General features: G+C 42.2%; 1 protein-coding gene across 2 annotated transcripts in view; it reads right to left on the reverse strand.

Annotated features, from left to right (window-relative positions):
- Positions 1-475: 475 nt before the first annotated feature.
- LOC117544572 (actin cytoskeleton-regulatory complex protein PAN1-like) overlaps positions 476-26,716 on the reverse strand; it is a 32,121-nt gene continuing 5,880 nt past the window's right edge. The window contains exons 2-17 of one of the 2 annotated variants that reach the window (XM_034213736.1): positions 13,643-13,747; positions 11,418-11,551; positions 11,265-11,299; positions 11,088-11,173; positions 10,796-10,866; positions 10,632-10,681; positions 10,465-10,544; positions 10,342-10,364; positions 7,991-8,064; positions 7,829-7,908; positions 7,710-7,714; positions 7,520-7,568; positions 4,689-4,842; positions 2,127-2,516; positions 1,977-2,048; positions 476-1,282 (exon numbers count right to left, since the gene is read on the reverse strand). In XM_034213736.1, the coding sequence (XP_034069627.1) occupies positions 1,188-1,282; positions 1,977-2,048; positions 2,127-2,516; positions 4,689-4,842; positions 7,520-7,568; positions 7,710-7,714; positions 7,829-7,908; positions 7,991-8,064; positions 10,342-10,364; positions 10,465-10,544; positions 10,632-10,681; positions 10,796-10,866; positions 11,088-11,173; positions 11,265-11,299; positions 11,418-11,551; positions 13,643-13,747 (1,503 nt within the window). In that variant the 3' untranslated portion in view covers positions 476-1,187. Of the gene's footprint in view, positions 1,283-1,976; positions 2,049-2,126; positions 2,517-4,649; positions 4,843-7,519; positions 7,569-7,709; positions 7,715-7,828; positions 7,909-7,990; positions 8,065-10,341; positions 10,365-10,464; positions 10,545-10,631; positions 10,682-10,795; positions 10,867-11,087; positions 11,174-11,264; positions 11,300-11,417; positions 11,552-13,642; positions 13,748-26,716 lie in introns of both variants that reach the window. The other variant, XM_034213735.1, reaches the window with a different exon arrangement.

Consider the following 26,716-nt stretch of genomic DNA (forward strand, 5'->3'; position numbering starts at 1 on the left):
TAACAATGGAACAATTTACTTAATGTTGAAAATATCATTAAAAACATGTTGAAAAGTTATCAATATGTTGTATTTGTTTTACATTTATTAAGTGTGCACCATAGACTGTATATATAAATATATATATAGTGTGCACTCAAGGTAGCAACCAACACTTCCCTCCCTGCCACACAAGAGTTTACATCCTGCTGCCCGGCCTCAAGTTTCCCAGAAGCCCTCATTACTGCCATCATAATATAGGATGTCAAAAGAAATTCATAGTATAGTATGTAGAAAATACGTAAAAAATATTTTTTTTCTTAAACATGATAGTTTAGTATGTTGAATGATATGATCAGAAAAAGTCTTGGTGTAGTATGTCGATTAATATCAGAAAGACACGTCTCTACTCGGGTCATGAGTTATTTAACTTATAATGTTTGACTTGAGCAAACTTTATCAAAGGGTTTAAAAAGGAAATACTCAACACGTGTCATGAAGACGATCAGCTTTACTCTGCAACAGTTGATGAATGTAACCCTGAACAAGACGACTGATTGAACATCAATAATGTAAACATGTCTGACTCCACAAGTACTCAACCTCTAACTGTAGAACTATTTCAGCTCTTCTGCGTTTGAGTACCAGTTTGAACAATATCTAATCTAAAATAAATGCATCCATCCTTTTCACAGCAATGACATTATTAGAGGTAAAAACTCCAAAACTTACACATAGAGTGATATAAAAAACATCTTTGGACTACTTCTCTTCTTCTTGTACCTTTTGAGAAGCAACTTCTTATTAACATTCAACAACCTCGGACATTCACATAAGGTATAATATACATTTTAAACATTGCACACATGTGAATAATATCGTATGTCTAATATATGTCGGCTTCACGTCATAAAAAGGATGAAACTTAAATGCACATTTCTTTGCAAAATAGTTATTTTTACAATTCCAAAACTCTTGCAAACTTGGGTCAGTTGCTCGTGTTGGATGTGGAACTTCTTTAAGATAATTTTTCTTTCCATTTTAATAAAAGGTTTTAAAATGAAACCCATTATTTGGTTCAATAAAAATGTATTTGGGTCGAATTTGTTACTATTTTGTGAATTTATCGATGCTTATATTGATGCAGTTTTGTAGTTCCACATCCAGCCCTTTACCATTGTCTACGGTTAACTGTGATGTGTGTGTGACTACGACAGCTGCTCCTCATCTCTCCTCAGCGCTGAGACGGCCTCCTCCATCGCTGCCGCTGCCTCCTGAAGCTCCCTTTGCTTCCCTTGTAACTCTGGAAAAATGTAAAAATGTAATCTTTTCATATTATGCCACAGAAAAAGGTGATCTACGCCATCAGAAAGTCCTTGGGAAGTGCCTTCTTACAGACTGAATGACTGACGTCCGTCTCATGGTGAGGTATAACTGTGATTATTGTCCCTCTGCTTTATGGGATGTCTAAGGGTCTAAACAGTATATTTTCAATTAAGTTATTTCTAAATAAGCATGTGCGTTTATTCTCTCTTCATTTCCTCCCACACACCTGTCTACAAGAAATTAGAGGTCAGTATGTTGGAAAAAAGCCCAGTGTAGTATAATGTGAAAAGAAATCATAGCATGGAATGACGAAAATATAAAAAAAATTGTTATAGTATGGTATGTTGAAGGAAATGTTATAATATACTATGTGGGAAATATCAGGAAAAAAGGCACAAAAAGTCATAGTACACTATTTCCAAAAAATGTCAAAGTATGAAAAAAAAACGCAAAAGTAAAGTATGTAGAAAAAAAAGTTATAGTGTAGTATTTAAAAGAATGTCATATTATAGCATGTTAAAAATGTATGAAAAAACGTATAGCATAAATAAAGTTTGTCTAAAAAGAAAAGTAATATGTGTATGTCTAAAATACCAGAAGAAAAGTATAGAATGTTAAAAAAATACACATAAAAGTTATAGTATATTATTTAAGTAAGGTTAGTACTTCACCTTCCTGCTGATTGACCACAAGCTCTAACAGTTTCCCAGAAGCCCTCATCACTGTTAACGCCAGATCATAATCTGTAGGAAGAAGAGAGAGATCTTAATAAAAGTGTTTGAGACATAAACAACACCTGCAGAGTGTCCCGTGTCTCTCACCCTCCTGGCTGGCCTGCTCTGCCTGAATCCTGTCGGAGACGTCGCTTATCTCCTTATAGAAACCTCTGAAGATGTTCTGCGTGCAGCCGGCAGCGTTACAGCTCCTCCAGAACCGTCTGGAGGCCCCGCTGGGGGAGGGGTCTGGGGGAGGGGCCACACAAGGGGGAGGGGCATCCATAGGGGGAGGGGCCACAGGAGAGGGAGGGGCCACAGGAGGGGAACAGGAAGTGGGGAGGGTCACGCAGGCTGAGCTGCCAGCATCAGTGAGAGCAGAGGGAGAGGGTCCAGCGGTGTGTGGATCAGATGGACTGTCGACAGGACTCTCCTCAGGACTGACAGCACACATTACACAGCAACACAACTCCAGTTCCTTATTCATGTGCAGGCTTCCTGCAAAAACAGCACCTTCCTCCGGTCACTAGACATGTCCTATACTGTTTTACACATAGTATTAACCAAAAAAAAAGTCTCATTGACTCTTTCTGCACTTTGACATTTATCACACAAGAAATAATAATAATAATAATAATTCGACATTCAATGCAAGTGTTAACAAAAGTGTGAACTGCCATATTCTGGGATGCTATTCTGGCCAACTTTCTTTGCAAACATTTTATGCAGGTAATTATACACAATATTCTAATATTAAAGATTTTTGCTGCAAAATATGCATTTCATTTGTAAGTGGAAAAAGGTCTAAATGGACAAATGCACCACTTGGTTCACGATTAGTTCTTTTGCACATTAACTGAACTGGTTAGTGTTTTATTTAAAGTTTTTTTTTGGGGCCATAGAGGGCTCTATTAGAGGTTATATAGAGTTGAAAGGGGGAGATGGAGGGGAAGACATTGCCTGAATGTTAGGCCGGCTTACTAGGCAGCAGTTTACGCATAACGGGCACCAGCACTAACCACTGATCTATCTGGCGGCCCCTGGCTAGTGTTTTTAATCTTGTAGGGATGTGAACAATATTTTAAAAAACTGTACTACAAAAATCCTAGCCAAATTAATAATTAAGCTCCATTAATTCAGGCCAAAGTGTCTTAACTTAGGCAGCATTAAGCATAGAAGAAGAACCTGGTCTCATGTCAGCAAGTAACAGTGCTCCAGAGCAAATAATTAAGTGCTTTATGTAATGTTGTTAAAAGTCCTCAGATGTATTTCAGACAACTCACGTGTTTCTTAATATGTTTATTAGAAGCAGCATATAGTTTGAGTTTGGCGTCTAGGCTCGGGCCTCATCACTCCACAGATTTACAAAGAACATTGAGTGATGATTAGATAACTATCCCCGAGCCTACAGGTGGAAGCTGAGGTGGTGGGGGGGCAGGCGAGTAGCAGCAACATGAAACACAGCAGCAGGAACATGAACGTAGCAATAGTATGGGCATAGATATGTCTCATAATTATTTGTGTGAACATACAAATAATGTGTGTGTAAATATGTGATTTGTAAATGTAAAACACCATCCACAAATGCATTTAAAAGATTTGCAAACTCAAATACATTTGCAAGTGTAAAACGGATCTGCAAATACGCTAAATATGTTCACAAATAAAAAAAAGATCTGTGAATATCTCTAACATTTACAACTTTCGATCAGGCATTTGTGAATCCATTTTGTATTTGTCGACCAAAAATGCGCTTGCGGATCTCAAATCTCTGTTCGCGGATCGTCTTTTTACACACACGGAATTTTGAGACATATTTTCCGCCGGTCTCGGCTAAAATCTACTCGTGTCACTCGGTTATTTTCGGAAACCATGTGATGGCCTGCTGATGACGACATTTCCGCATGGTTTCAAAGTAAGAGCATGATGGTTTGTTTAATGCTCTGTTTTTTTATTATAATGAGCAGCGGAACATTAGATGCATTCTTTATCACCATCATCATCATCATTATCATGTTATAGTGATACAGTTAGTTTGTGTTAGTTGTGTTAGTTTGGTTCAATACAGCATATATCGAGCACTTTCGTTGATGTTGAAGTACAGGCTATACGCCACTTTCGGATCCTTTAATATGTTAAAGAGATATTCACAGATCTTTTTTTTATTTGTGAAAATATTTTGCGTATTTGCAGATCCGTTTTACACTTGCAAATGTATTTGTGAGTTTGCAAATCTTTTAAATGCATTTGTGGATGGTGTTTTACATTTACAAATCACATATTTACACACAAATTATTTTTATGTTCACACAAATAATTATGAGACATATCTATGCCCATACATTAGCAAGTGAACACAGCAGTGGCAGCAGCAGCATAGCGAGGCAGGAAGACCAAGCGGCTTAAATAGAGCGGCATGTTTAGAAGAATGTGTTTGGTTGTTGTAAGAGGGACAAGGTGCGTCACGTGTTAATGTATCATTGGTGCTCGAGTTGACTGCCTGAACTAGCTCGCAGGCTTCGCCCCATTTCTTGCTTACTTGCTCACTTTATAAACTCAATGAATGTTAAGACTTTATTCTGGTATATGTTAATATAGTGAATTTGACTGTATTTTCAAATGTAAAATTACCTAACACTAAGTTCATCTCATCGTGGTGTGAAAATGTACCTCCATCGTCTGCCTGTGTCTGTCTCTCCGTCTTACACCAAACTTCACTGGGAGGGAACACCGGAGACATCGGAGGCGTCTGAGTGGGGAAGTCAGCCTGAGAGGCAGGAAGTGGCTGAGAGAAAGGAGGCAGCAGACTCTCTGACTCAGCCTCCTGACAGGAGCAAACCCAAATCATGTCAGATGAAGAACCCTCAATATACCATTTATGGATCCAATATTTAAAAAAGGATATAGGTTCTGGGATTAAATATCAAATTCTCTTTAAAGGTCACCTATTATGCAAAATCCACTTGTTCATGTCTTTTATACATCAACATGTGTCCCCTCTGTGTAAAGAGACTCTGAAAGTTTCAGGAAGAAAAATGCTCTTACTTTTTGTCCTGATCCATTTCTATAAAAACCTGTCTGAAAATGAGCTGATCAGATTTTGGCCACTTTAGGATTTCATAACGATTTTTTGGCTTGTGTAACCATTAGCCAATCACCAACCAAGGTAACCCCCCCCCCCCCTTATCACCTGAATCTCCTCCTAGAGCACCATTGTGTTCTTTTTAACCAAATATCTCTCAGAGGGGCGTGGGGAGGGGCTCCTTATTTTCATCTAAAGTAACAGACAGAGAATCAGCACTTTGGAAACAGGGCTGAAACAGAGTGGATTATGGGATGCTGCAATGACCTGTTTGGTGTTTGGAGCCAAACACTTCAGAGACATGTTTTGTATCTGAGACCTATAATATATTGATGAAAAACAGTATAATAGGGGACTTTTAAGAAAAGTTAACATCACCAATTCTACTACAGGACTGAATGAGATTGAGAACATGATAAATAGAGTTTATGAAATGTTGCTAAAAGGAGAAATGTAGCTTAGACTTTGATCTAATATGTAATGACTCACTGAATCAATTGTTATATCTCACACAGGCTCCGCTCTCTACTGAACTCTATGGGTACTACCTCTCAACCATACTATGCGAGCATTCATCAACTGAAATATCTATAACCGTAGCCGCCCCCCTGGGACGGGCCTACCTGTTATCCTCCACATTGTACGCAGAAAATTCCATATGTTAACTGTAAAACAGTTGTTGGGACTGGTGCAGCCAGGCGATAGGTTCACAACCATCGACCTGAAGGACGCTTACTTTTATGTCAAAATTGCTCCAAAGCACAGAGAGTATTTGCGTTTTGCCTTCCAGGGTGTAGCCTACGAGTACCACAGACTACTGTTCGGCTACTCCCTATCCCCAGGTACGTTCAGCAAATGTGTGGCCACAGCGCTTCAGCCGCTGCGCGACCGTGGCATGAGGGTGTTCTTTTATCTAGACGACCTCATAGTCATGGCCAGGTCTAGGGAATGGGGAATGTTCCTACACCTAACCAAGTTGGGTTTTGCATTCAATTGGAAGAAGAGCTCCCCCATACCTCACCAGCAGGTGCAGTATGATGGGATGTTGCTCGATGCAGGCAGACTACGTGCCACCCTGTCAGAGAGCAGACAGGCATCCTTGCTTCATTCTCATTCTCCCCCTCCTGGAGAGGGTGAGACGAGAGCATCTGTCAGTCATCCTAGTGCCCCCAGATCGCCGCTTGGCGCCGTGGTTCGCAGAGGTGACACAGATGATGGTGGGCCCGCCCTGGGCGATTCCTCAGTTCTGGGGGGCGATCTCTCAGGCGGCAGGGGCAATAGGGGCGTTACCCACTCTGGGCCAACCTCTCCAGGCTTGGCTCCTGAGAGGGACAGGCTGAGACAGGGGGGACTGTCTGACAAGGTTATTCAGACTATCCAGGCAGCGAGAGCAGGATCCACCACAGCCTGTTACAGGCCAAAGTGGTTGGCATTCCAGCGATGGTGTGAAGAGGGGAGTCTAGAGCCCCTATCGTGAACGTTGGGCTCTATTCTTACCTACTTACAGATACTGGTGGACAGGGGGCTTGCTCATTCCACAATTAAAGTGTATGCAGCAGCCATCTCGTCCTGCCATGAGGGATTTGGCGGCAGGTCAGCCTTCAGTCAGCCGCTTATGTCGCGGTTTTTGCAGGGGGTCAGGAGGCGGCGCCCAGTAGTGCACGCCTCCGCCCCGCAGTGGGACCTGCCGTTGGTGCTCGAGGCTTTGGCCACAGAACCATTTGAGCCTCTGGAGCTCTCCTCCCTGAAAGCACTGTCATGGAAGACAGCATTGCTTCTTGCCTTAACTTCGGCCAAGAGAGTGTACGAGCTGACCGCTGTCGGTGCTTAGTGATCCGGGGTGACCGTAGCAGGGCGATACTCAGACCGAACCCCTCCTTTGTTCCCAAGAATCTAAGGAGCTCATTCAGGTCAAGGGCTATTCAGTTAGGGGGCTTTAATCTTCCGCCCCATAGTGGGACCAGGGAGGCTAAATTGCACCTCCTCTGCTCGGTGCGTGCGCTTGCATGTTATGTGGAGCGCACGGCTGCCACTAGGCGCACTGAACAACTGTTTGTGTGCTTTGGGGGATGGCTCTGCGAGTGCATCTCACATGCCTACGGACAGGTGGAGAGAGCCTTCCGTGCACACTCTACACGGGGTATGGCTGTGTCAACAGCCTTATTTAACGGAGTGAGTGTGGAGGACATATATGCGGCGGCGTCTTGGTCCATGCCAGGCCCCTTCATAAGGTTTTATCTCTTGGACATGTCTGGCTCCTTCTCATCATCTGTGCTTGCTGAGGCAACACAGGGCTGGTGAGGGGGGGGGACTGTGGGTCAGCAGGTATCTGACCCCCCATAGGACATAGGACAGACAGGGCCCCGAGTAGAGGGCTCTGTCCGTGCTTATATAACTAGGGTTACAATACGTAACCCACCGTTTCATCTTCATCTCTGCTCTCTTCCTCCAGACAGAAATGAGTCTCCCTAATAATACAAATAAAACAGTAGCTTCAACAAGTTCCCACAATGCACAGCACAATGCAAAAATGGTTGTACATTTCACATTGTAAATATCATAAAATGAAATAAAGTTATTTTCAGTGAATCACAGAGACTTGAGCCTACCTCGTCTGACAGCCAACAGGGTGAATAAATGAAAGAGAAGGAACATAAATATGAGATTATTGATCTTCTTCAACCACTATTGATGATGTTTCTGTTACCGAATCAAAAAAGAGACTTACGAGAGGCTCACCAACCAGGTGTTCACTATCATCTATATCAGTATCTAAAGGGGCCGTTATTGAATCCGGTTCATTATTGCCTGTAAGAGAAGGGAAAACACATTAAACCTTTGTTCAGTGTTCAATAGGTTATTTTCTCTCATGCGTTGTAAGTGTGTTAACCTGAATTTGAAGAATCATCCCGCAGTGAAGCCCATGAGACTTTAGAACTACGTTTAGAAGGGGTCCCGTTCTGTCTGTGAGGAGAGAGTCAGTTATTATTAACACTGTCACTGTAAAGTGTACGGATAAACAAGTTGCTTGATTTTAAGTCAAAATAAAAAGAAGTGAATTTAAACATGAACATATTTCACACTGTGTCCCTCAGACCTTCATCAGCCAAAGGTAGACAAAACCCCATGTTATCTAATATTATTTTGAAGATCATTTTTCTTTATTTTAAAAGAGTTGAATTAGTTTTTTTCACAGAGTAATACATATTATAGGTAAATTGAGTTTATTAATTCTTTTTTTTTTTTGCAGTTTAAAGTACTTAGAGAATAGAGCAGAATTAACTAGTGAACATCTGATATTAAGTTTGGTAGTTTATGTTTGTTTGGTAGCACGGTGATTTTGTCCACCCTAAATCAGTAATTGACAAAAACCTGAAACCTAAACACCACAGTATTCTGGTCTTAAGTAAGTTCACATCTAATATCAACTTAAGCTTCATAAATACACGATAGATACAGAACAAGTCGCTGATGTTAGTCTTGGTGTTGATGGCTCGGTGCATTAAAGGTGATCTTTTTCCTTTTTTTATATAAAGTGCATTCAAAGTATGCTTTTTGCACTGTTTGTCATTGTCAGCTATGAGCCTTTATGTAGACAGGAACGGGATTTGAGTCTTGAATTTCCCACAGGTCCCCTTTAACACCGCATATACAGTATTTCATTAATTTGGTTTATTGTGATTATTAGACCTGTTTGATTTTATATAACCGTTAGTGGATGTTTCTATATTTTGTCAAATATGACGCTGTTTGTAACATAAATAAGTTCTTACTTAATGTTAAACCTTAAATCAGGGATGCAAACTCATCAGGTATGAAAAAGGTGACAAGGATCCGAGCCCCCCCAACCCCACGGAATATCGGCTTTATAATAATAATATCGTCCAATCAGTGAGTGATACACAGTAAGGGGGCGGCGCGAGTATCTGAGGATTTCATCGGAGGATGGTCTGGTGGTTCCTCGGTTATAGCTCCTCCATTATCGCTCCTCGATCCTCCGGCAAAAATAAGGCCACTGGGACGCTATTCAAGATGGCGCAGACAAATCAACTTCCGGTGAGACCGAGACCGAGGAGCGAGGAAATGAAAAATAAGAGAAGTGAGACGGGCCCAATGTATGCTAGTTAGCCAGCTCAACGATAATATTGCGACAGAAACACTTTTCAGTGCACATCATGCTCTGCCGCTCCGACAGGGAGCTCTGCTCTGAACACCTGAACGGCCCGTTTTAACAGCTGTTCACCAGCGGTCCAGTCTGTGCCACAGTGACTCCGGACCGCACAGTTAATATTAACGGACGCACCCGTAGGTAATGTAGCTGCTGAAGCTAGACCATCATCGCGGCCGCAGATTAGTCCGGATCCCAGACCCGGAGTAAATCCCATAAAAATATTTTTGGGGTATGATACCCCAAAAATATTTTTATTGCAGATCTACATGAATCACACACACGACCTATTTTGGATTCAAAACGGCGAATTTCGCCGAAAGGTGACAAGTTTGCATCCCTGTTAAATGTAATGCATGTTACTGTCATACTCTGATTGGTGGATTTTCCCCTGGGAAGTCTTTTAGCCTTTATAGCATTGTAGGAGCCATGAAACGTATAAAGTAATGCCTTTTGTTTGAATACAAATTAGTTTTGTACTGGGTTGGTTGGTTTGGGTCACATGGATATGGGCGCCACTCATGGGAATTATAATCCTGTTCAACTGCGTGAGGTGTGTGTGGAAGAGAGGATGACACAGGGTCGTTGTATTTTTTGTTGGTCGCAAGCTTTAGGATTGCTTTGATCATTATTACAATGTCTATGTCTATGTAAAATAAGTTGATCATCTCATTTTTCATTAAACTACATTCACTTCAATCTTGATCTCAGCAAGTACTTTTTTGATAGTGTGTCATACAATAGCAAACTGGCCCGGCCTCAGCCTCTCAACAACTTTGTTCTTCCTGCTGTCGCTATACGCATGGTCATGGTTATATATATATTTACTTTGCCTGATAAAAGTATTTGAACCCACAGTGAGGACGAGTGGGCAGGATCGAGTTTTTGATCCTACACACCTCTCATAAAGCTTTATTTTGCAAGAAGTGTTTCGTAATTGTGACCGGAAGGAGCTATATAATAGATTTTAAAATACAAATAATAAGTGTTGATATAAAACCAACTTTACAAGATTTTTTCAAGACTTTTAAGGAAAAACAGCAAAGCAAGCATGAAAATAATCACACACTTACTTGTCTCTGAAACTCAACTGTCTCTGTTTCAAAAGCAAAATCAGAATGATTAAAATCACCATAACATGGTGAGATTAAAGTATTAAAAAGCTGTATTTATGTGATCGTGAACAGTATGTGTACCTTGATAGATGAAGGCTTCCTACTGCTGGATGAGTTTGAGTCACTGCTGTACACAGTCGGCCGCTGGTTAGTAGAGTCACCTGTCGAGAAGAATAATCACTTTATCTGTAACATTAGGAATACAACGATTTAAAACACAAGACAGAGTTGCTGTGAGCACGACATACCACTGGCATTCTTCTTGTGTGAACCAGGAGCATGTTTGTCACAATATGACCTAAAAACACACGAGTGGATGTTAGAAAGGGATCAGATATCAATGTTCAGAGCATAAAAAGGTTTAGTTTTAGCCTTATAAAGAAAGAGCTTTGCAAAATGTGAACATACTTACATAACAACGCTATAAGACAAACTTTCCAAGCTGATGTTTCCTTCTGACTTCTCACAGGTAAGGCAATAAACCTGTGAAAACAAATGTGTGTTGATAAATATCATCGCCCTTACAGCCATTAATACAGACATTTGAACAAAATAACTGCATCAGGAACAGTTTATTTTATTTTAAGTGGCATTTGTTTAAATCTACAGAGCCCAACTCTTTAAGGTAATTATTTATTAAAGACATGCGCAGTTTTGAGTGGTTTGCTATACATTTAGGTAGAAGACAGTTTCATAAATCAAACCTTAGATGTTCTAGCTTCTTCAGGATTTCTGTAAGCTCTGGACTTTGAGCCTAAAGCGAGAGATCCATTTTCGGAGGGGTTGTTTTCTGGAATCGGAAAATACATTTTTAACACATAATATGTCATAAACTGAAAATATGTTTTGACAGGAAGAAGGTAAAAAAAAGCCACACCTACCTTCTGTTTTTGGATAGTGTTTGTAGCAGTACAGCCTGAAGCAGAACACAAAGTTGTTTTACATCAAAACCAATTTACATTTAACTTTGTTCATACTGCAGGACAGGGTCATTTATAACCCAGACACACAGAAAACGTTGATATTGGACTTACACATATTCCTCCTTGGTTACATCCTCAACGATCTTGGCTCTTTCTTCCACAGCACACGGGTAGTGGTAGGACTTCTTGCAGCGTCTGACTTCACACCCAACCGTGGCTCCCCTCTTCTTACATTTGTTACAGATCTTACATAAACAAATGAGTTAAAGGTCACCTATTATGCAAAATCCACTTTTTCATGTCTTTTATACATCAACACGTGTCCCCTCTGCGTAAAGAGATTCTGAAAGTTTCAGGAAGAAAGATTCACTCTCTTTTTGTCCTGATCCATTTATATAACAACCTGTCTGAAAATGAGCTGATCAGATTTTGGCCACTTCATGATGTCATAACGATGTTTTGGCTTGTGTAACCATTAGCCAATCAGCAACCAAGGTAACCCCCCCCCCCACCTTATCACCTGAATCTCCTCCTAGAGCACCATTGTGTTCTTTTTAACCAAATATCTCTCAGAGGGGCGTGGGGAGGGGCTCCTTATTTTCATCTAAAGCAGAGGTGCCCAGTACGTCTACCAGCATTGCCCCCGCGGTCGACCGCGGGGGCAATGCTGGTAGATCGCGATTCATTCATAAAAAAAAAATCCAGCTCCGTTAAAATAGATTGATCCCTCCTCCCTTGGCCTCCCTGCCACTTAATTCAGAGTTTACTTGACAGAAAAAGCGACCTATCGCTTTCCAGTCTGTTAACCCAGAATGCAAAGCGATTCAGCAAAATCAGTCAAGTGCCGGGAAAACTCAAATTAAGGTAAAGAGACAAACAAGAGACAAACAACAAAATGAGTGCGGGACCGAGCAAAAAGCTAAAGACAAACCACTTCCATCCAGAATGGGAGGAAGAATATTTTTTTGTGATGTCACATTCAAAGGTTATTTGCCTTAGTTATTTGTAAAGCAAGCGTCGCTCTGCCAAAGAAAGGTAACGTGGAGAGGCATTATCGGAGTGTTCACAAGGCATATGACAGCGACTTCCCTCCGAGTAGCGAGTTGAGAAAGGTCATGTATTATTGCTACACAAACATTATTTCGCAGTCTTAGTGTCGCTAACTCGTTTCTAACATGCAAAAAGACATACAAATGCGTCTATGGTGTATTTTTGATCTTTCCAATCGAGACGAGATCTCTCTCCCCCGTCTGTGTGCGAGGGGGCGGGGCAGTTTACACACACGCAGCTGCTACAAGCAGCAACACACGGCGGGGATGGCGGAGAGAAGCGCTCCAAGGTGTGGTTAAATGTTACCCGTCTTGAGGTGGACAATGCTCCTTGCCAAGAGAGTTTAGCATGTAAGGGCGGTAACACGAGCAATGTGTCAAACATTTAGCAAAAGTGCACCACATTCAGACGGAGGAATGCACCGGGTTCGACCGTCTTTCTAGTAGCTCTGTAGCCCCATCCACGAGTAACGTTTCCACGTCAGGTGTTATGTATGCTAGCAGCAACACACGCAGTTAACAAAATTATACAAACATGGGTTAATGATTAGAGGTAACTGAGTTATTTAGTTTGTTAAAGTTTCAGCTATTCTGTTAACAGTTCTGTCATCAGATTATTTAATACGATTTGTTAAAACATTGTTGTTTCTTTTGATGTGAAATATTATTTATTTAATTAATAAAAAGCAATGTTCATTTTGTTCAGAATTTGTTTAGTTAATTTAATAATATATGTATTTTTGAATCAAGTATTCATCTTTATTGTCTTCATTGCTAGTTTCCACATGCCTAAAACAACCTCAAGCTAAATCTAAAAGTTGATGGCTAAATAAGAGGGTTTGAGAAATTGTGCAAGGCATAATTGTCCGAATAGTCGCTTAATCGTTCATTAATCGATAGATTAATCGATTATCAAATTAGTCGTTTGTTGCAGCCTAGTTGTCCCATGTATAAATAAAACGTGTTATTCAGCAACCCTTGCAATTTGGGATTTTATTTTTGGTTGGTAGACCTCGGTGAGCTGGTCAAAAAGTGTGGGCACCCCTGATCTAAAGTAACAGACAGAGAATCAGCACTTTGGAAACAGGGCTGAAACAGAGGGGATTATGGGATGCTGCAATGATCTGTTTGGTGTTTGGAGCCAAACACTTCAGAGACATGTTTTGTATATATCTGAGACCTATAATAAATTGATGAAAAACAGTATGATAGGGGACCGTTAAACAACTAAACACACAAACATTGGATTAGGCCAATTCATGACAGAAAACAATCAAGAATCTTTACCAGTTGTCGTCCTCGTTTCACCTCGATGAACACATCATCCACAGAGAAACCAAACAGATCGTCGAACTGCGGAGTGTTGCGACAAAAGAGTGCAGAGGAAAACAACTGGAGAAAAACAAAGAAACAGCACGAGTGAGAACAAATGTTTAATACAGTGAAACTGTAAATCATGGAAACATAAGGGTTTCACTGGAGGAGCAAAATTCAGCTGTAAGCAAAGGCCTTAAGAATTATACATTTAAAGCATGCATGCAAACTGAATACTGGATGGACAAAGTTCAACACATATACTGTACAGGAGACTATCATGTGCATCACTTCAATTGTTTTTTTTTATTGTACTATATTTATTACATTTTATACATTTGTAATTAATTCCATAATTGTAATATTAGTAGATTAAAATGTTTACGTTTGTGTTTTTTTATTCATATTGTAGGAGCTTTGTTGCAGGGAGTCTGAGAACAAACAACTAATTCATTGTGCAAATAAAAAACATGAGACTTTGAAGAGTAATCTTGACTTTCAAAATTAAACTGAACAAATATAATCAACACTTAAATAAGACTTAAGTGACTCCTGGACAAAATGTACAAGCTACCCTGCAGTATACAAAGTCATTAAAATTAGCTGCACCTTTACCAGCTTTGATAACACTTTAATGATCAATCATTCAAATCAAAACATATAATATATCTAATTCAGAAATGAACCAAATTGCAGAATGAGTATTTGTACTTTTGGTACTTAAAGTATATTATGATGCTAATACTTTTCTATATGTACAAAAGTGGTGGGGCACAAACAACTTAGATGTCTATATATAAGCTTCTGCAGTGAGGTTCATGGCTGGTGAGGCACTGGCACTGACTCTTCAGGTTTACAAATATTATATTTTGACCTAAATCAAAATATCATATTATTTTCAAAAGCCTCTTTAGTCTGATGCTTCAATTAATTTTAAACAGACAGTTCAACAGAAGGATACCCAAAAAATGTAATTAAAAAAAATATATCATTTAAATATTGAATTCTTCTCTCTTAGTAAGATCCCATTTTCAATAAAATGGTGGTCTTACCTTGACTTGAAGATGAAGTCCATTTGCCTATCCTTCTGGACAAAAATCTCTATTACTTTTTTGTAAAAGTCCTCCTTATCTTCTTGTAGTTTCAAAAGTCTATCATAAATCTAAATGATGGATTTATGATTCGAAAATTATAAAAGTAGGGTAGAGATGTGGATATTATCCGGCTGAACAAAACGTACATTTATCTAACAGCTACGTTTCCCACAGATCTTATTTTGAGCTATTTTCTAAAATCCTATGGAGAAATCTCATTGCTTTTTTGTGGAGGGAAGCCATGCGCAGCTTACTTCCTGGTTTTAGGACGCGTCTCTCTCCTCTTCTTCACCTGCTCTTCACACACCACACTTTTCGCGGCACACGTACTTACAGCCAATCAGCTCTGAATTATGTGAGATGACGTATGGTGGGGATGGCAGCTCTATGCCCCTATGGTCATTATTTTTTGCCACACACATTAAATAGGAAAATACTCTGAGCATGCGCAGTGTAGTTTTTACAGTCACCGTTCACTTAGACAGTGAGAGGGAGGGGCAGGATCGGGTTTTGTCCCACATGGCTCTAAACAGCTCAATAGGCACACACTGTAGACACTAATTAGAAGAACACATACTAAAACAGCAATGTACAGACGAATCAGATGATTAAACATGATTTTAAAATATATTTTAATTAATTTTTTGCATTTTGTTGTAATCATTATTTTTAATACTTTCTGGTGGGGCTGTGCCCCACCTGCCCCTAATATAGAACCGCAGTGACGCGTCCTAAAACCCGGAAGTAAGTTAGCATTTTTACCACTTCCGGTTCCTTCGATAAAAAGCAATGCAATTTCTCCATAGGATTTTGGAAAATAGCTCCAAATAAGGTCTGTGTTTGACACAAATTGAAGAGACAGATCACGTTTTGTTCTACGACATTAAATCCATCAGTAGTGACCCCTCTGGTGATTTTTGAAGAGTTTACGTGTCTGAAAAACGATGATTGTTACCAAGTGGCTGAATAGGACTACAGAAGTTGTCCAGGCTGTTTTACGTCATTACACCGAACACGTAAAACACTCCCGCTAAGTTTGTTTGCCCTGTTCTGCTTGAAAGCAAGTCCCTGCCTCCTGCAAACTGTTCAAACAAACACTTCAACTTGTACCATTTACAATCTGTATGTTTGAATATGGATCTTAAATTGGCGTGACGTTGAAGCAGCGACCCTGCTGTAGTTCCTTTATAGCAGGGGTGGCCAACCTGCGGCTCTCGAGCCGCATGCGGCTCTTTGCCTAGTTTCATGCGGCTCTTCAGTTCATATTGAATTTTATATGTGTGAGTTTGGGGGAGAGACACTGACTCCTGACTAGTGGTGCACGGTGTACCGATACTTGAAAGGTATACCGCGATACCCTGCCGTTAAAAACGTTACGATTCCTCCGTTTAAGAATGACGGCGGAAAGTACTCCGGTGAGAAAGCGCCGTTTAAATAAGAGCCGTGTGTGTTCAGCGCTCTGCTTCCACTCCCTGCTCTGCAGCCGTGCCTGCAGTCCCGCCCCTCTAAAGCACGCTCAAGTGCCTCCCCGCTCTCGTGCACGCGCTAGCTGCCAGAGCATGTGAGAAAACGAGAAGCATGGCTGCAAGTGGGAGTGCAACTGCCGCTGCCCCTCGGCTTGTTGACAAAAAAGACGCCAGAAGCGAAATGTGGAAGTATTTTAGCTATATCTCTGACAGTGAGGGCAAGCCTACGGACACCACGAGGCCTGTCTGTAAGAAATGTATTAATTGTATTTAATACGAATTCTTGTCATTTATTGTATTTATTGTTCTCATTGTTTAAAGGTTGTGTTATGGTTATGGTTCTGGTGTGAAATAAAGCACAATAATTACATTTAAGACTGTTTCCCTTTTTTAAGAAAAGTATCGAAAAATAATCGGAATCGCAATTCTTGACTTGGTATCGAAACCAAAATGTTGGTATCGTGACAACACGACAGTTAAACCTGATATTTAGTAGGTCTGTTAAGTATTGAATGCTGATAATTCTGACGTAATTTGGCCGGTCAAAGTTGTTTGGGCTCGGATAAAATTGCTCCGTTACTTTCGTTCCGTGTTACTTTCGTCCCGTGTTACTTTCGTCCCGGCTCTCCCTACGTGTGTATGTGTGGTGTCAGGTGTCAGTATGAGAGGATGACAGCGCGTCTAATTTTGATGTGGCCCAAGAGCCAATCACAATAATACCTGCGATGCAGTGAACCAATCACTTTTTGAGGGGGGGAAAACCTATCGTTGATTAAACACTACTATCCAGTGTTTCCCCTACCATTGTCTTGGAAGGGCGCTGCACCCCGCCAACGGAGCCCCGCGCCCCCTTCTGAAATTCAAGGTGTTTAAAAAATATATATAATTTTTTTTTAAATATATATATCGCACCAAATTGCAAATAATCTATAACTACTGTCACTTTTCACATTGAACATGTGCTCTTTTATTACATAAACTAAACGCTTTCATTTGAAGTTGTGAGTTTAGTGTTTTTGACCCTAAGAAACACTGATGCATTAATCAATAACAATAATCCACAGCTCCTCTCTCTGCTCCAGAGGATTTAAAAAAAATATATCCCAATGCCACAAAAATGCATCAGTGACGTGGTTGAAATCTTGTCTCCAGAAAACAAAAAACTGAAACAAGCGGTATCAGTGACTGTGTGTTTGATGTGGCTCTTTGCAGTAACATAGAAAAAATGTGGCTCTTAACCTCTGACTGGTTGGCCACCCCTGCTTTATAGCATGGGTCGGCAACAGGCGGCCACTGTTGGCCCGCCAGCAATAATATTTGGCCCGTAATTTTGAGAATCAAAAATAAAATATTATTTTTGAATTTTTTTTTTGAATTTTTTTTTTACAACATAGGACCAAAGAGTCGCACATCAGGGTTTCCGTTAGCCAGTATTTACCGGTTTTTATCTGGTAAAATTCATTAAAAACCGGTAAATTCAAAACCTGCTGGTCAAAATTAGGGATGCTCCGATCGATCGGCCGCCGGTCATTATCAGCCGATATTCACTCTTAATAGTTTGATCGGTGCTCTCTATAAAGGCCGATCAGGAGAGCTGGATCTGATCGATATGGACATAAACACGAGTGAAGTATAACCGGACCCGAGAGAGAGATCAGATCAGCTGCTGCATAATCACCTGAAGCCCCGCCCACTGTTTAGCGCGCTGCATGAGAAACTGACGGGCTGTCAGGAGAGAGAGGGAGGGACAGAGGAAAAGAGAGGATCCGTTTCTCCCATGTTATTATCCAAAGTTAATGTAAACTTTTGAATAATGTACTTCATCTACTACAAGTAGTTTGTTTGAATGTAATAATTATGTTGTTTGTTGTTTGTGGAATCATTTATTGAAAAATGAATCTGATTCGGCGGTTAATCTGTAACGATTATAAACTGAAGCAATATAAAAATTACTCCCATTAACTGAGTTTTAAACATCAATATCCTGTCCTAGTCCGGTGATTACCTGCTAACGGAAACTTTGCTACACAATTCTTATTATTATTGAAACATGACGGTAAGTTTAAAATTTGTCCGGTAAAATAAATTCTGTCCAGACATATCCGCTTACATTCATAATGTCAGCGGAGGGAAGGGAAGCGGCGCTGTGGAAGAGCAGAGTGGCGAGGGAGAGCTGTCATCTTCCCTTTACAAGCTTCAAACATGTATTTATCGTGTGATTTTGGAAATAAAAGTTCCATATTCTGAAAGCCAATACTTTGTTTATTTAAAATCAAACAAAACACCCGAATCCGGAAAAACTAGTTTGTTACGCAAATCAACGTTTATTTTGCAATGAGCCATTGCGACTTCCGACTGATTTCGATAGAGCGGGTCACATATGGCAAATGTGTGGTTGGGGGGAACCAGGTCAATTAAAGTACTTATTTAACTATTAAATACATTGAGTTTGAGTAAAATACTTGGTTACTGATTAATTTAGGTTATAATATATTAAATTGCAAAGCAAAACATGCTGTAATTGATTTATTTTGTCCTTTGATATTTTTTAAAGGTTTTCAACCTGAAAGAATCCTAATGTGTCCTTGAAAAGTTGAAATAAAGAAAAGGAAAAAGGATTCTCTGTTGCCCCTCAAGCCTCTCAAATGTGGGCAAACACTCAAATAAATGCCAAAAACCCAGAGAACTTGACAATACTTATCAGAATATGTTAAATAACACTGCTACCTAGTTAATAACTCTACTTTTCTCAGTGGAGGCTCGTCCATTGAGGAAAGGGAGGACCATCCTCCCTAAAATTTCAGAGAAAAATAAACTTTGAAGAGAACAATAACTACACCTCAATTTAAAAGATAAGTCTGTTAAAATACAGATAATAGCCCTGGCTTTGGGACTGAAATGGGGCTAGAGAGGACGAGCCTCCCTTTGGGCGGGTCTAGCCAGAGGCTCTGGATTGGGCGCCTATTGAACCAATCAGCGGATCTGACTGCGCATCAGAGTGTTGATGGGGACGGTTATCAGCGATATCAGCGTTCTTTCTGAACCGGGGAACAGGGGCGCTACGCCCTCTTACCAAAATCAATTCCTTGAATTAGGCTTTGATTATGTTCTGGCCCGCCATCTTGTGGCTCAGCAAAAAATTGGCCCAAGGCCAAACTTACTTGCCTACCCCTGCTTTATAGCATAACGTTAGCATTTTGCAACTAGATTTATGCTTCGAAAATTATAAAAGTAGGGTAGACATGTGGATATTATCCGGCTGAACAAAACGTGATCCGTCTCTTAAATGTGTGTCAACCACAGACCTTATTTCGAGCTATTTTCCAAAATCCTATGGAGAAATTGCATTGCTTTTTGACGAAGGAACCGGAAGGAGTTTACTTCCGGGTTTTAGGATGCGTCACTGCGGTTCTCTATGACCATGGATGTATAATAAGAACTGGATACAGCGTGGGAGGCGGGGCCTCATTCATTCCTATGAGAGTTGCTCATTAGCGCATGATGATAAAATGGCCCAACTTTTGAGAGAGCGAAACGTCACAGATTACCCGGCATGCCTGAGAAATACCCGTATGTGCGCTCATAGCGCATGCGCAACTTTAACCAAAATGCTCGTTCACATCAAGCACGTCAATTTGCGTACACGTAACAGCACCGTGCGTTCATGACAGCATGGTAATGATTTGTTATTATGATGGATTTGATATTAACGAGGCGGCAGTTAGCAGCTAGCGGCTAGCTAGTAATTATGCTAATGTACACATCAATCGTACTTATTGTTATGGAAATAATTATCATAGACGCCAATTTGTAACATACAGGACAAACCTTGATGTCTGTTTACCTTCTTTAAGGACACAGGCTGCTTAGCCAATAATGTTATTGTTCCCATTCTGTGACCGGTCAATACTGGGTCACAGATGGTCTGTGTTGTGGGTACAGTGGGACACTTCCTTCTCTGTATTTGTGGACTCCAAGGTGAAATCTTCGAGGTCATAAGTGTCCGACGCAAGTAGCTCAGTGTTCCCACACTGTTTAGGCTATCATCATCTTTTATTTAAAGAGACTCTTGGTCCATTATTACAAAAAACATACAACACTCAAATATAAATTAAAAAAGGCAGTTATACCAATGTTTCCACAGAGGTGACTGATATCGTACAGCACTGAAACACGGATATTGACAGCAGCATAATGACAGAGTTATGAGAAACATTCAATCGACAGATGAATTTGTACATTCGATTTCTCAAAAGAGCATGGAACGTGTTGACTCGTGCGTTACAGAACATTTCACTTGCACTGCACCACCTTGGTTTTCTAAGCAGTATACGCAAACAGTCATTATATGCAACCTGGAGCTTCTTGAGGCTTGCCTTCTTATACTTGACCCACAAGGGGGCAGTATAGAGAGGAGTGCAATAAGCTCTAAAGAGGTTCACCTTAACCTTATCTGAACACCAAGAGAATTTTCTAGCCAACATGTTGGCTTGCATATATAAGACACGCCGCTGTCTATACATGTCATCATCATCAGCCATTTCATCTGTGATGATGTGTCCCAGATACTTAGTGTTACAGCAAACAGACAGCACCTGCCCTGACAGGTAGAATGTTGGAAAACAAAGGTTCTTATCCCCTTTTGCTCTGCAGATCATTACAGCGCTCTTCTTAGCATTGTATTTAACGTCAAATTTGACTCCGTAATCAGAACAAACATTTAGCAACTGTTGAAAACCAGCACTGCTAGGAGAAACAATAGATCATCGGCATACATAAGATGGTTTACAATCACATTACCAATCACACACCCTGTTTTACAGACACTTAAATCATCTGATAGATCATTCATATAGATATTAAAAAGGCATGGTGAGAGGAGCCCCCCCTGGCGGACTCCATTACCAACACCAAATGGCGCAGAGACTGCATTCCCCCATTTGATCCGCATGCTCTGGTTGGCATACCAATAAGCCAGGATCCTAATTATACTGTTAGGCACACCCCTTTGTCTCAATTTTAAAAACAGTTTATGGTGGTTAACTCGGTCAAAAGCCTTAGAGGCATCAATGAAACCAATCAGAACCGTGGAATTCTGTCTTCTATATGTTTCTACCATTTCCTTCAAAGCATAGATGCATAGCTCAGTACCATGCTTAGCCTTGAAGCCAAACTGGTTATCTGAGGTACATAAATAGGAACATAGTCTATCTAACAAAATTCTTTCCAAGACTTTGGATAACACACTGGCTAGAGCAATTGGTCTATAGTTATCCAAGCTCCCTACCTTGTCCGCTTTGTCCTTAATGACAGGCACCAAAGTAACAGTCAACATGGAGTCTGGCAACATACCATGAGTCATGAGGCCGGTAAAACAAATGGCAAGAAGAACTGCAACCTTCGGGCTTGCCAGTTTAAGTTGCTCTGCAGTGATTCGGTCAGAGCCGCATGCTTTATTATCAGCTAGCTGTGCAATTGCTCGATAAACCTCTTTAGCTGTAATTCCCACTGTGTCACTCTTCACAACATTACCAACTTTGTAGGGGTCACTTTTAACACAATTAAGTATATTAGAGTAATGTTGCCTCCACAACTCAGCTATGTTATCTGCTCCAGATACTCCCTCTATGGTACACGGTAATGACGTACTGGCCCTGTTCAGAGCTCTCACCTCCTTCCAGAAGCCAGTCACATCATTATGAAGCAGCTTTTCAGCCATAGAGTCCGCTCTCAATGTTTCTGTGTGTTTGTTGACATAACGAACTGCATATTTATATCTAGCATTTGTACGCTTTTTGAGATCCAGGACAGGCCCCTCTCTGGGCCTACCTGCCTGGACCCAGGCCCCAAAAGCATTCTTGGCTTCAGCATATTGATCAGCCACATGTTTATTCCAGCCTGGCTTGACGTTGTGTCTCTTCCTAGAGTAGGTACAGCACGGTCTACTGGCCTCCCATACAGCTCCCACAATACAATCATACATGTTACAGAGGTCTTCACGGTGAGAGTTTTCATTACAACCCACATCAACACACAGAGTTGCCACTTTGGGTAGATATACATCACTCAATAGGACATCAGTTCTCCATAGTACAATAGCCTATCCTCATTTGTGAGCTTGGACCAATCCACTTTAGTGTTACAGGCATTTTTAACCTCCTGAGACATCTCAGGGAGACTATCACAATCTAGTGACATTATAAAAGGAATGTGATCTGACATTGATGCCTCATACACAATCTCGATTGATCTTACAGTGTCATGGGCATTAGCAGTGCTTATGCAATGGTCAAGCCATGAAGTTGTATGCCAGGCCTCGCTTATATATGAATAGCTGAGTAGGCAGAAGTATTTGGCTTGATAATATAAGATTGTTATCATCACAAAACTGTAGCATATGCTTAGCAAACAAGGACCTTTTGTCTGATATGTCAGCATTCATATCACCCACTACAAAAACACTGGTGGAATGATTATCAGCAATAAAAGAATGTATAAAAGCAAGTCTGTTCAGGTATTCATCTTCATTATGCTGTGACTCATATGGTGTATATACATTGAGAATGCTAAACTCCTTGTTATTCATTTTGATCTGTACAGCAATACACCAGTCAACTTCAAGCCTGATGACATTAATGACAGTGTCCAGCTTTTTGTGCCACAGGATAGCCACGCCCCCTGCTATCCTTCCTCTCACTATTCCCAGAGATAGGTCCGTAGTGGACTCACCAGCCCCGTGAAAATTGTCATTAAGAGAGTTCAACTTTCCCAAGTCCTGCTTTGGTAAGAAAGTTTCTTGCAAGCATAAAATGTCACATTTTTGTAGCAAGTTGTCCACCACTACACGTCGGATCCTATCAGCAGCGCTGTTGCCCAGGCGCAGCCCGCGACAGTTAAATGATCCAACCCGCATAACGTTTAGCTAAGCAGCTCAGCCGTAGCCCCATTCAGTACCCTTGCACCAGCAAAAGGTCTAGCTCTGCTAGCCCCTATCACCTCCGCTTTACGTGGTTCATAGTATCTTCTCACAACTGAGCCTTCAGGCCAGAGTTCTGGGTTAAACATCTCCGCAACTTCATTGCACTCAGCACACACTTTAAACGAGCTATATCTGCTGCTTGCAGTGTCAATACGGTGACAGTTAACATCACGGCCGAGTTGTTCAGTTAGATATTCGGACAGTGTCTCAGCATCAAGGTCTGGCGAGAATTTGGTAGCAAAAACACTCACCAACTTCGTACGGATCACTTTGATATTCCCTTGTGCAGCAGTGCCAACAATAGGCTTAGGCATCCTCCGTTCAGGTTTCCCAACAAGCTGTTTTGATAAGGCAGACTGGCCCTCGGCCCTATTCCTCCGACCTCGGCCCTGTTTCACAACTTGACTCCATACCTGCGAATTTACCGCAGTTCCTCCAGGGCTCACACAGGCACTCACGGTCCCTGACGCAGCGAGCGGGTCAACACAGTTGGGATGTACTACATCAGTAGAAGAGCCGGGGGGGCTCGCATCCTTCACCAACACCGCACCATCACCCTGAGCGATCCCACAGGTAGTTTCAGCGTCACTTGGTACAGCCAGTCCTCCACCATGACTCGGCTCCAACTGGCGTTCTACGGCAGCAACACCATGGTCGCAGCCACAGCACGCAGGTCCTCACCGATATCTGCCTGAACTTCCACTACGTGTCTTAATGCGCAAACCTCGCTGTGCAGTCGCTCCATCTTGCTCAGCAGGTTGGACACATCCAGGTTGTTAAACGTAACAGGCGGCAGCTCATCCAGGTAGTGGGAGACAAAACGGGGGATGTTTTCACCGCATTCATTTAGCACTTTTAGGCAGCTTTTAATATTGTTTGCATCCTTCTGGTTGCCTTTAAAGGCCACACACCGCTGCTTGGTTTCAGGACAGAGTTCAAACAACGTCTTTTTAGAAGTCTCGATCCATTCGGAATCGAAGGTGTTAGAGGCTACAAGGACTAGCTCGTCCTGGGTCATAGTTTTAATTTTAACCGCCAGGAAGTTGAGTAACTCATCCTCTACAATAACTAGGCCGTCAACAGTCTTATATATTGTAGGTTTTAGTCGAGGCCGGTGGTTTGAATCGGGAGCTACCGAGCCAGAACACACACCATCAGCTATCTTCTCAAATATGTTGTTTACTCTCTGCGAAACCAGTTAGATGGGCTGGCAAGAGAGAGGTTCTCCAGAATTGACGTGGCAACTCTACCGTGAAGTCAGAACCTCTGACTCTTGGATTTGTGATGTGAATACTCTGGTACCAACTCCAAATAAATCACAGTGGTTTGACATCAAAGCTCCGACTCTTCCCGTGTCTCCTTCCTGAGTCGGTGACTCCACTGCATGCTACACAGAAGTTTCCTTTACACTTATATTACGTTGTAACAGGATCTAGTGACAGAGCTTCATTTAGCATGAAAGAATTATTGCACTGTATATATATATATATATACAGTGCAATAAGCTTCTTAGTGCAGGGAAGCTACAGGGACGTTAATCTAACGTCGGTAATATTAACTTTATTTAATACAACATTTACGGTACAATATTTAATCATAACCATCCATCCATCCATCTTCTCCCGCTTATCCGTGGTCGGGTCGCGGGGGTAGCAGTTCCAGCAGAGAGCCCCAAACTTTCTTTTCCCTGGCGACATCAACCAGCTCTGACTGGGGGATCCCAAGGCGCTCCCAGGCCAGCGAAGAGATATAATCCCTCCACCTGGTCCTAGGTCTACCCCTTGGTCTCTTCCCAGCTGGACGTGCCTGGAACACCTCCCTAGGGAGGCGCCCAGGTGGCATCCTAACTAGGTGCCCGAACCACCTCAACTGGCTCCTTTCGACGCGAAGGAGGAGCGGCTCAACTCCGAGTCCCTCCCTGATGACCGAACTTCTCACCTTATCCCTAAGGGAGACACCAGCCACCCTGCGGAGAAAACCCATCTCGGCCGCTTGTATCCGCGATCTCGTTCTTTCGGTCATGACCCATCCTTCATGACCATAGGTGAGGGTAGGAACGAAAATGGCCCGGAAGACCGAGAGCTTTGCCTTCTGGCTCAGCTCCCTTTTCGTCACAACGGTGCGGTAAAGCGACTGCAGTACCGCTCCCGCTGCTCCGATTCTCCGGCCCATCTCACGCTCCATTGTTCCCTCACTCGAGAACAAGACCCCGAGATACTTGAACTCCTTCACTTGGGGTAAGGACTCATTCCCTACCTGGAGTGGACAGTCCATCGGTTTCCTGCTGAGAACCATGGCCTCAGATTTGGAGGTGCTGATCCTCATCCCAGCCGCTTCACACTCGGTTGCGAACCGATCCAGTGAGTGCTGAAGGTCGCAGACCGATGAAGCCATTAGAACCACATCATCTGCAAAAAGCAGTGGTGCAATCCTTAGTCCACCGAACTGCAGACCCCCTCCCCCATGACTACGCCTCGAAATCCGATCCATGTATATTACAAACAGGATTGGTGACAAAGCGCAGCCCTGGCGGAGGCCAACCCTCACCGGAAATGGGTCCGACTTACTGCCGAGGACCCGGACACAGCTCTCGCTTTGGGAGTACAGAGATTGGATGGCCCTGAGTAGAGACCCCCTCACCCCATACTCCCGCAGCACCTCCCACAGTAACTCCCTGGGAACTCGGTCATACGCCTTCTCCAAGTCTACAAAACACATGTAGACCGGATAAGCGTACTCCCAGGCCCCCTCCAGGATCCTTGCGAGAGTAAAAAGCTGATCCGTCGTTCCACGACCAGGACGGAATCCGCATTGTTCCTCCTCAATCTGAGGTTCGACAATCGGCCTGACCCTCCTTTCGAGTACCTTAGAGTAAACTTTCCCGGGGAGGCTGAGTAGTGTGATGCCTCTGTAATTGGCACACACCCTCTGATCCCCCTTTTTAAATAGGGGAACCACCACCCCGGTCTGCCACTCCTTCGGTACTGTTTCCGACTTCCACGCAACGTTGATGAGACGTGTCAACCATGACAGTCCCTCAACACCCAGAGCCTTCAGCATTTCCGGGCGGATCTCATCCACCCCCGGGGCTTTGCCACTGTGGAGTTGTTTGACGACCTCAGTGACCTCCCCCCGGGAGATTGGTGTTGATCCCCCGTCATACTCCAGCTCTGCCTCTAACATAGAGGGCGGAGTTGTCGGGTTCAGGAGTTCCTCAAAGTGTTCCTTCCAACGCCCTAACACTCCATCAGTTGAGGTCAACAACGTCCCATCCTTACTGTACACAGCTTGGATGGTTCCCTGCTTCCCCCTCCTGAGGTGTCGGACAGTTTTCCAGAACAACTTTGGTGCCGCCCGAAAGTCCTTCTCCATGTCTTCTCCGAACTTCTCCCACACCCGCTGCTTTGCCTCGGCCACGGATGAGGCTGCTGCCCTTCGGGCCTGTCGGTACCTTGCAACTGCCTCGGGAGTCCCCCGGGATAACAAATCCCTGAAGGCCTCCTTCTTC

This window comes from Gymnodraco acuticeps, unplaced genomic scaffold (assembly GCF_902827175.1).
Source record: "Gymnodraco acuticeps unplaced genomic scaffold, fGymAcu1.1, whole genome shotgun sequence".
Classification (NCBI taxonomy): domain Eukaryota; kingdom Metazoa; phylum Chordata; class Actinopteri; order Perciformes; family Bathydraconidae; genus Gymnodraco; species Gymnodraco acuticeps.